Source organism: Notolepis coatsorum (genome assembly GCF_963971535.1).
Source record: "Notolepis coatsorum genome assembly, chromosome: 4".
NCBI classification, from domain to species: Eukaryota; Metazoa; Chordata; class Actinopteri; order Aulopiformes; family Paralepididae; genus Notolepis; species Notolepis coatsorum.
The window spans coordinates 8,460,744-8,471,392 of NC_140168.1; the positions used below are offsets into that span (position 1 = coordinate 8,460,744).

General features: G+C 41.7%; 1 protein-coding gene across 1 annotated transcript; it reads right to left on the reverse strand.

Moving 5' to 3' along the window:
• Positions 1-208: 208 nt before the first annotated feature.
• Positions 209-7,101, reverse strand: LOC311227648 (zona pellucida sperm-binding protein 3-like; the record flags this gene model as incomplete). The annotated part of the gene is made up of 9 exons (XM_084313369.1): positions 209-309; positions 1,393-1,502; positions 1,614-1,690; positions 1,796-1,913; positions 3,457-3,634; positions 5,211-5,314; positions 5,542-5,660; positions 6,039-6,255; positions 6,830-7,101. The coding sequence occupies 9 exons, from the start codon at positions 7,099-7,101 to the stop codon at positions 257-259; spliced, it is 1,248 nt and encodes a 415-aa protein (XP_084169495.1). The 3' UTR covers positions 209-256.
• Positions 7,102-10,649: the final 3,548 nt, after the last annotated feature.

The following is a 10,649-nucleotide window of genomic DNA, read 5'->3' on the forward strand; positions in this document are numbered from 1 at the left end:
GAACTGGAGTCGAAAATAACCTTGGACGTCTCATATCTCCTGGCCCTTTTAAGAAACACTGCCAGACTGTCGTCCTAGTGTCTTGATCTGTATATACTAGTTAAGCTATATTAACTAGTCATGGCTGTAGGCGATGAAATAGGCTACACACACAGATTCTTCTTTGGTGGTTCATGTTTAAAGTTGGAAAGACGGGAAAAAGACGTAGTTTGTTTACAAAATGTTTTATTCACCAAATGTTTCAAGTGAGCCGGGGTCATGTCTGGATCTCGATGGGACCCAGAGTGGCGTCCCCTTCCCACACCGGCCCTATGGATGAAAACTAAAATGTCACAAGTTGGAAGAATATACCCAGTAGAGCCGTGTATTGGCAAGAATCTAGTGATACGATGCAGATCATGATGCTGGGGTTTGAGTAAAACCATTGAAATACTTTGTGATACTAGAGTAAACCCTTTATCTACTACCAAGGTTCCCATTGAACTATAGAAGCCTGTGTATGGTTTCTCATCAAGGCCTGGAAAATGATAATAGGTCTCCGTCTCATTCTCCAACGGACTTAAGACAAAACAAATTTGCCATTTAAGACATCTTAGGGCCGATTTGGGATTCCTCAACCGTACACGACAGTAAATATAACACATTGTCTTTATTAATTCCAAGGAGGCCTGTAGAGTTGATGAAGGAATCACTAAAATGCTATGATTGCTCCCAAATAAAGCCCTTAAGAACACGGAGCACAACAGTCTGTCAAGTTAAGACTGCTCCTAAATCCTACTCTTAGTCAGGGCCGAATCCAAGCTTAGGGATTGATTGAAAACTTTATTAACAGATTGCAGAGTACAGTACAGCTCAATACACACAATTGTTAAGGGGATGCAGACCAGAGAAAGACTTTAGTCTCATTTACATCAGGGTCCCCCATTTTCAATTCATCAGGACATATATGACACAGATAAGACAGTACTGCTACATCTATACATTTATGACATACCAGATTTGAAAATACAGTACCGTTTGTGATACAAAAAGAGTCCAGAAAAGAGAGTATATACATTTGATGTAAAAACTGTACATTGGAGGTGGTTGGGTAGGAGGGGAACACTGTACAAGCAAAACTGTACATTGGAATATTAACAACCATACTTGGTCATTTACTGTACATTGGAGGGCGTTGGGTTAGGACATTTACAGGGGCCAATTTCGGGACAGTTGGGGAATCCCAAAATCGGCCCCAAGATGTCTTAAATGGCCCTAAGAGCACATCTTTTGTCTTAAGTCCGTTGGAGAATGAGACCCAATCATACTGGGCATTGCGTACAGGTAAAAGTATCAAGATAACCCATTATTGTCACAACTCACCATCATTCACCTAATGTTGCCACAACTCACCATCAGTCACGATGTGTCTGGTTCTTCTCGTCCTGCAGCTGGTCTCGCAGCAGTTACATGCCTGGTCGTCTCCATCCGCAGACCTCCACAAATAATGGCCAGCAGCATAACTAGTAAAGAGTACAGGTGTAAAAAAATATATATATGCAGGTATGTACAGACAGATGTATACAGTAAGAGCCCATTGATATACATTATTTTTTTGGGTTGGATCAACATACCCTTCTATATAGGAGCAGGCTTTACCAGAAGAGGCCGAGGGGGAAGAGACTGCCCTTAAATGGCAAGTCATGTAGATCTGTTGTCGAGGTTACAGACAGAAAATTCAAAAAACACTTCCCAGATTTTCTTCCGAGTCAAATTCCACGACGTCACAGAAAAGCTCCCAGATGATTTCACTCACCAACTGACTGAGCCTGTTTGGGAAAATGAAAGCCTCCAGCTGGATCTGCAGCTTATCGTCCCGGGATCGAGGCAGGAACCGAGACTCTGAGCCTGTGAGCTTCGCATCCACCAGACACCTGTGTGGCAGGGGGGGGGGGGGGGGGGGGGGGGCATTAGAGATGCAAGCAATATCAATCATCTCAAAGTGTCGTATTTTGAAACAATACTTAAAAATGAGTCTTAACCCCTTTCTGAAAATCAGCCTAAAATACATACCGAAGTAAATGTAATATTGCTCCACTTCAACAAGGTCCATTTGCATATTATTGGTATCTAGGGACATCTATGGACCTCAGTGAATGTATTCCCAGTGTCAGAAATATTGTGTCCATTACTAGGCTTGCTTAAATTGTGATGAAACAGAGAATATGAATTATGATTTTTCTTTGCATCTTTGACAGTGAACAACACCATGCTAATAATTACCAAACATTAAAAACGGCCACTGATCTCGTTCAGTACCTCCTTGAGATCATGTGTACAGAAAATCTAAGGAAATGAATAAAGGGAAGATGATTAAACAGAAGGTTCTGTAGATACAGTACTGAATTCTCCCATCCGGACCAATGCAATTTGAATTATTATAGAGTAGCAGGCTTATAAATTACCTTATTATAGCCAATTCGCACATTTATATACATATTATCTTTCAAATGCCCGAGTTCAATTTGGATTTAGTATCACCAGGCGTGCATAAGAACAGATAATGAAATCTACTGTACTTTTTATTTTGACCAGTGCAACCGTTTTGAAACTAATTCAGATCCAATTGTTGCTGCATGCTAACAATAGGGAAGAGAAACGACCTGCGTTTCAATATGTCAAAAACGTTACCTTTTGTGGTAGAATTATCCCGAATAATAAGTTATTGAAATAATCCATACAGAACTTTGAACCCCATAGAAACTTACAGGAAGTGTAGTTTTGAAAAATTCCAATGCTGATCGACAGCTAGCGATGTCCATAACAAAATGGCCGGGAAAACAAACTACAATTCCCATGATTCAAGGTTTGACAAAATAGTCGCCTCTCGCAGAATATAGACATTTTGAAGAGGAAAATCTAATACACTTTAACCTATTTCTAAACTAACATATTGATGATAATATACATTCTAAATGCTGTTGTGACATGGTTATGATGTTTATACTTAAACACGTTTGAAATAAAAATCGCTACTTATAGAAGAGTCTGGAAATATTGATTTATGACCAGATGTCATTTGCGGTCCGCACGGGCGGAAGAGGTTAAGGAACACGCCAACATTTGTGGAAATTAGCTTACCGTCTTCTCCAGAGAGAGACGAGAAGATAGATACAAGTTTCCTCTCTGTGTGTTCAGTAGAAAGCTATCTGGCTGCACGTTAGCCTAGCTTAGCACAATGAATGGAAGCGGACATGGCATTGTCCAACTAACACCTCTCCCGAAGGCTAACCGGCACTGTCCGCTTCCATTCATTGTGCTAAGCTAGGCTAACGTGCAGCCAGATGGCTTTCTACTGAACGCACAGAGGAAACTTGGCATCCATCTTCTCGTTTCCCTCTGGAGAAGACCGTAAGCTAATTTCCCAAAATGTTGGCCGTGTTCCCTTTAATTGTCCGATTCTTCCAACAAACTTGCCCAAAGTTTCGAATGAAGGAATATCTGGGTTCAGAGTTGCTCTCCGGTTCCGGGGAAGCGACACAGTAGTCGACGAACACCCGAAGGGGGCTGTGCTTGTGCTGCGTGACGGAGGCTTCGATGTTAATGAAGCTGCCCAGGAAGTACCGGTTCACTGGCCGCTCAGCCTGCCAGTCATCTGTGGAAACACAATTAAAAAAAAACGTAGTCCCACAAGAGGTAATTTAGAGCAGTGGTTCACAACTGGTGGGTCGCAGGGCCATTTTGAAATGGGTTGCAGATGCGCGTGTAAAAAAGAAGAAACTTTTTTTTTTATATATATATACTTTTCTTTTGCCACTACCCATCTTTGTGAAAGTGGCTTCTCAGCTCTGGTCCAGCTGAAGACAAAGCAGAGAAACAGATTGGACATTGAGCACAATCTCAGAGTTGCTTTGTCTACCATTACCCCAGACTTTGAGACTCTTGTCAGGAGCAAACAACATCCCCAGTTATCCCATTAGTTCCCTGGGATGTTAAGCTAAGAAGTCTGCTAAGAAGCATATATTATTATTATTTTATGTCAGTGTTTTTAGCCCTAGTTGCACTTTTGTTGCAACCTCAGTTATCCCATTAGTTCCCCCAAACTTACTGTAGGTCTGTTATGTTAGGCTAAGAAGTCTGCTAAGAAGCATAATTATTATTATTATTATTTTATTTCATTGTGTTTTTAGCCCTAGTTGCACTTTTGTTGCAACCCCAGTTATCCCATTAGTTCCCCCAAACTTAAGGTATGTTATGTTAAGCTAAGAAATCTGCTAAGAAGCATAATAGTTGCACTTTTGTGTTTATTTCATGTTTAACAGTGCATGAAAGATTGTGTATTACTGCAAAAAAAATTAAAAAAATGTGGGTTGCGACTTAATGACTAAGGAAAATGTTGGGTCCCGAGGCTAGACCAGTTGAGATCCACTGATTTAGAGCATGAATACAGCTGCATTTCTACACATTCACGACAAAACGGGGACAAGAGACATACATGACCCTTCAAAGCACAAGAGACATGACACTGCCAGAACGGGATCCCTACATTGTTGATCGGTCAAAGATGTTAAAATCAAGGGGTCAAAGGGTGCATGTTAGTAAACTGACCATTCACTTAGTCGAATGGCCTCTGGCACAAACCCAAACTTTCTTCGGTTTGTTTTACAGGCAGGCGGTCTAAAGCGCTTTCCTGAGGGCAGCAGGTCAACGCCTTCAGGGTAAAGGATCCCATGAATTTTGGTCGTCATGTTCAATATTTCACTCTTCGCTCAATAGACCTATGGGTTTTTGGATATCAAATATTGTAGTATTTTTCTTAGCAGGCCGATAAGATATTTAAAAAAAAAAGACAATATTGGCCCAACATAAATGGGCAAACGGATACCATATATCAGTTGGCCACCATTTAACCCTTCACTACCACACTCCAGAAGGTTAACCTTCTGTAGTGTGTGGTAGTGAAAGGGTTAACCTTCTGTAGTGTGGTAGTGAAAGGGCTAACCTTCTGTAGTGTGGTAGTGAAAGGGTTAACCTTCTGTAGTGTGTGGTAGTGAAAGGGTTAACCTTCTGTAGTGTGGTAGTGAAAGGGCTAACCATTTGGTAGTGAAAAGGTTCAAAGAAAAACATAACAAAATAAAAGCACCAGTGTTAGTCTGAAGACGTCACTACGGTCAATGTCCCCAAGTGTCCAAAATTCTTAATAAAAAAAAAAATACTTCCTGGTTCCTCACCAGTCATGAGCTTGAGGGAGAAGTACAACGATTGATCCGCCACCTTGGTGGACGTGTAAGGCGTCCAGTCGGGCTCCAACTCACTACTGCTCACATTCTGCTTCCTGCATGGGGTTAAGAGAAGTTGGGAGACCAGTCACTCAAAGTCAATTTAACCCTTTCACTGCCACACTACAGAAGGTTAACCCTTTACCATCACACTAACCGTCGGCAGTGTGATAGTAAAGGGTTAACTTTCTGTAGTGTGTGGCAGTGAAAGGGTTAACATTCTGTGTATTGTCGCAGTGAAAGGGTTAAGGAAAGAAATGTAGCGGGCATCCTGAATATTCACCTGGCATAGTGGCAATGAACGTCAATCATAGCTGCACTGGTCTTCACTATAGGGGTGTCAGCAAGGGCTTGGGGTTCATAATATAGAGTGAAAGTATAGATGAGGGAGTCTTCCGTCATCTAAGAATAAAGACAACAAGTCAATGGTTAGACCATTCAAAGTAGGGCTGCACGATTCTTGCTCTAAGAATTGAGATACATTTTGTCAATAAATTAATTTGTTGCACTCTTTCTTGAACAGACAACATATCAAAGTGCTCGACTTAAAAGTATCTTGTAACATACAAAATAACTCAAGTCAGAATCGTCATCATTTAAAAAAGTTAAGTTAAAAGAAAATATTAAATAATTTTTTTTATTAAACAAGTCATCATTTTGAAATGAGATGGCATAGGTCTATGAATCGAGATCGCGATTTTTTTCCGATTAATCGTGCAGCCCTATATGATTAAAAGTTTCACAGATCTTGTTACAGTATGAACAGGTGGTTCCCATTACCGTAAGCTGGCTGCCACACGCTTGTAGATCGGACTCGTAAACGATCACTTGGTCGGCGGCGTCCATCCCGGTGGACTCGCAGTCTCCCAGGGTGAGATCGGTGGGTCGAATGGGCTGGCCGTTACCCAGCAAGTCGCGTTTCACCTCCACGCGGACCGCGTCATCCCAACACCGAGCCGAGACACTTTCAGCCGGCACCGCCTCCCTCTGCTCAAACCTGATGAATGGTTTATTTTGAACAAAATCAAAAAACACACGTGTGGACTTACAAGGAAAAAAAAGCACAAATGTACATATTCAAAGTAAGCTCACACACAAAATCCAAACTCAGTGACCGGAAAAAGGAATAGGCTGAAGTGCATGCTTATTTTTTGCCTATCCTTTACAATTTTTAAAAATAATATTAGTTTCTCATATTACAAAAATTGTAAAGATGTTTTACTCAAAACGTACTCTAAATAATTTTTTACTTAAGGCTTTTTAAAATCTCCCCTTAGAAGTACACAACTTCAACCCATCACTAAGGCTATTCCATAGTTAACTCAGAATATTTAAACACAACCTTTACTTTTTTTTCACATGTTTTAATACATAACCCTCTTAAATTATACTTTCCTTCTCTTGGTTTAAAGAGACATTGAATACAAACTGGTAGGCTACAAACTGGTAGGCCACAAAACTGGTAGGCTACAAACTGGTAGGGGCTACTACAACTGGTAGGCGTAGGCCTATAGGCTATAAACTGGTAGAGGCTATAAACTGGTATAGGCTACAAACTGGTAGGCTTTTACCTCAGCTCCGGCCTAGATACAGACTCGGCAGGGTACCTCCAGGCCAGCGGCGTCTCAGTGGTCTGCTTCACCTGAGACTTCCCAGGCTGGTGTGGCGTCTTGCTAGGTTCCCTTTCCCAAGGATCATGATGCTCCAGGAAGCGAACACCGGCTGGCGGGCTAGCTGGCGCTGCCGCCGGGCTCAGACGATGTTTGCTCCGGAAGCCGGCACCAGGGACGCACCCTACAGCGATTACTAACAGAAACCCTGCAGAGATGTGACTGGATGCCATTTTTTTGTGTAACAAAAGAAGTGTTTTCGGTCTCTGAAAAAAGATTGTTTTTTTATAATCACTCAAACCACACCGACAGCCACCCACTGAAGCGCTCCAGATTGGACTGCTGATTGCACAAGGCTGCAAGCAAATTACTGTTAACGACGACGTGTCACATGGACACCACTGTTGCAGAGGAACACATGCATATTCCAGCTTTGTGTTGTGAATTATGACTAGACTAGGAGATGTTCGATATTGGCTTTTTTTTACCGATATCCGATATACCGATATTGTCCAACTCTAATTTCCGATACCGATATATATGATTTGTGGAGCTCCCTCTGGTGTTGTGGTCGTGGAATTCACTGACCTTTGGGAAGTAGTTCGACATGTGCATGGGTATCTTGATATAATAGTATAAACCACATGAAACCTATATATTGAGCGATTGAGCCTCTATGGAGCCAATTCCATCCATATATATATATACATATAAACCTAGGATGGAATTGGCTCCATAGAGGCTCAATCGCTGTGGAGCCATTGTGAGTAAGTGATTCCTGAACAGGTGGTCTGCTTTGACCCTGCCCTAGCCGCATATCATGGCTCCGTCACCACACCATGCGAATCTGTGAATATATGGCTGGATTTTTTTATTTTTTTTTTCAAATAGTTTTTCTTTATTTTCCCTTTTCAACATGAAACAAGACAATACAATACAATAACAATACTAATAAACAAGACATCACAGGACAATAACAGTAATAATAATAATAATAATAATAATAATAACGACAATGAGACAACCATCAGTTAAATCAGAATAATGAAAAATAAAATAGTCATGTATAAATTAAATATATAAATTAATAAGAATATATATATATATATACATATACATACACACATACATATATATACATATATACATGCATATACCCACATGTATGTACCATAAGGCGAGATTACTTGAGCACCCGTCATCTCCAGTATCGACAACCAAGGTCCCTACCCCGTGAGGACCCCAAATCCGGCGCCCCAGCGAGCCAGAGCATCATGCCTCTTTAACACTCCGATTCACCAAGACCTCGAATCAGGGGCCCCCACCAGTCCGAGACCGCGTCTTGTTTGCTTTTCTCATATTTTTATATTCAGAGTTAATGATATTGTTTACACTGTTCATTTTTTCTCATACGTATTTTTAAATAAACAATAATAAATAATAACAACAATGACAACAACAACATCATTGTTATACAACAGACAGGCCTCTTACGCGTCTGTTGTACAACTTCTTCCACTAGGGAAACCCACCTCCAAAAAATACACAATGGCTGGATTTTCTGATTTAGAACTGTACTAAATCAGCCCTACATTCAAACAACACTCATTTGGATGTAGTAGCTCAAACAGACATTCAATGTGTGACTAAATTCATTGTGAATATAGGACCAACTCCAAGATTAAAGTCTTGATGCACTGATTTCCAGCTTTAGGGAAACAGATGTCTATCTAATCGCCTTGGTCAGTCCTTTAAAGTGCCAGTAGCCATCAAGCTACACAACCGAGAGCAAGGCTTGACGTGGTTAGAACTGGAGAACTGTTAGAGAACGGATAGTATTTGAACTAACCCATATAGACTCTGGCACACTTTGCACATGGACTCATATATTCACGTTTTCAATCATATTCGTATTATGTACATTTATATTTATTGATAAGACCGAGATTGATAGGCTGAGACTAGTTATGTTCTGTTTATTTATACAGGGGTATAGTATGGAGTAAGTATATTTGTACAGGGTAGCCTTAGGTTATTAGCTGTATATATTTGTATCTGGGGTAGAGTCTGTATATTATATATGTTCACTCACTCAGAGATCCAGTGCCGATCAGATATTTATTTTTATAGATTATTTTGATTATATTATCCTGGTTTGTTTGGATCCTTATTCTGACCTGTACCTCTCCTCTCCTTCTCTCTTCACCGCTATTGCTGTTGCTACTATGACAATTCCCCTACAGGTATGAATAAAGGTTTATCTCACTTACTTATGTATTAGATAGATAGATAGATAGATAGATAGATAGATAGATAGATAGATAGATAGATAGATAGATAGATAGATAGATAGATAGATAGATAGATAGATAGATAGATAGATAGATAGATAGATAGATAGATAGATAGATAGATACTTTATTGCCATTTCAACACATGGTTGAAACATACAAGAAACAAACGGCAGAAAAAACATACAAGCATACAGACAACGCAATCCCTGAAGTAGAAGGAATATTTCACAAACATTTCATTTGACCCGTGAATTCCTAAAAATGCAACAGTGCTACAGTGCATAAAAGAGCTCAGGACTCCTTTAAAGTGCATAATTGCCTTAAAGTGCCTTAAAGTGCTAGCTCTTCTAGTACAGAGTGCCTGTGCGTTTAGGGCTTATGTTCTGGTGACGGACAACCCCTCGGGATATGTACTATTCCTAAAACGAGACACCCGATACTGTTTTCTAGCAGAGGGAAGGGGGTTAAAGAGGCAAGCAGGGTGAGAGGGGTCACCGATCACCATCTCCCCTTTCCGCCTGATGCCGTGTGGCATATATAGAGGCCACAGAAGGAAGGTCACAGCCAACCATTTTTGATGCCGTGCCATACAGTTCTTTCTAGCTGTCCCCTATCATGGACGGTTGCGTTAGCGTACCACACCGCCACTGAGAAGGTGAGGACGCTCTCCACAGCGGCTCTGTAGAAGCTGAGCATCGCCTCCCTGGACACACCAAACTTTTTAAGTTGGCGCAGGGAGTGGAGCCTCGAGTCTGGTGGGCCTTGCTGATTATGTGGCTGGTGTTAATTCCCACTTAAAATTTTCACATAATGGTGGTGCCAAGGAATTTAAAACTATCTACTCTCTCCACCTGCTGGCCGTTTAGGAACAGAGGAGGGTGGACTGCCTCCCCGTGCCAGAAGTCAACTATCATTTCCTTCGTCTTAAGAGATGTTTAAAGGGCGGTCAGGTGGCGTAGCGGAGATTGTGCTCGTCACCAATGCAAGAGGCTGCGGTCTCGACTCCCGGAGAGTCAGCAGTGCCTTGGCTCGGGCTGATCGCTATACTAACTCGTTTGGCTGAGTTAGGGGGAGGGGAGCCGTGGGTGGGTCCTGGGCGTTGTGGACAGCGACCCCTACAGTTCGGTCGGGGCGCCTGCACAGCGATTGTAGGATCTGGAGAGAGGTAGTGTGACCTTCCACACGTTACACTCTCCCGGTGAGAATCTGCGCGGCCAGGCTGGCTGCCGGCTGACTGCACATGCGTCGGAGGAAAGCATGTGACAGTCTCCGGCCTCTCGGACCAACAGTAGGGGGGGGTGCGCAACAACCAGGAAGGGGGTTGGGAATTGGCATAACGACTAACAGTGGGATGGGAGAAAAATCGGAAAAAGGAGGGGGGAAAAGATAATAAAAAAATTAAAATAAAATAGATGTTTAAGAGCAGGTCGTTCTCCTCGCACCATTCAACAAAGCTATCAACTTCAGCTCTATAGACCAGCGGTTCT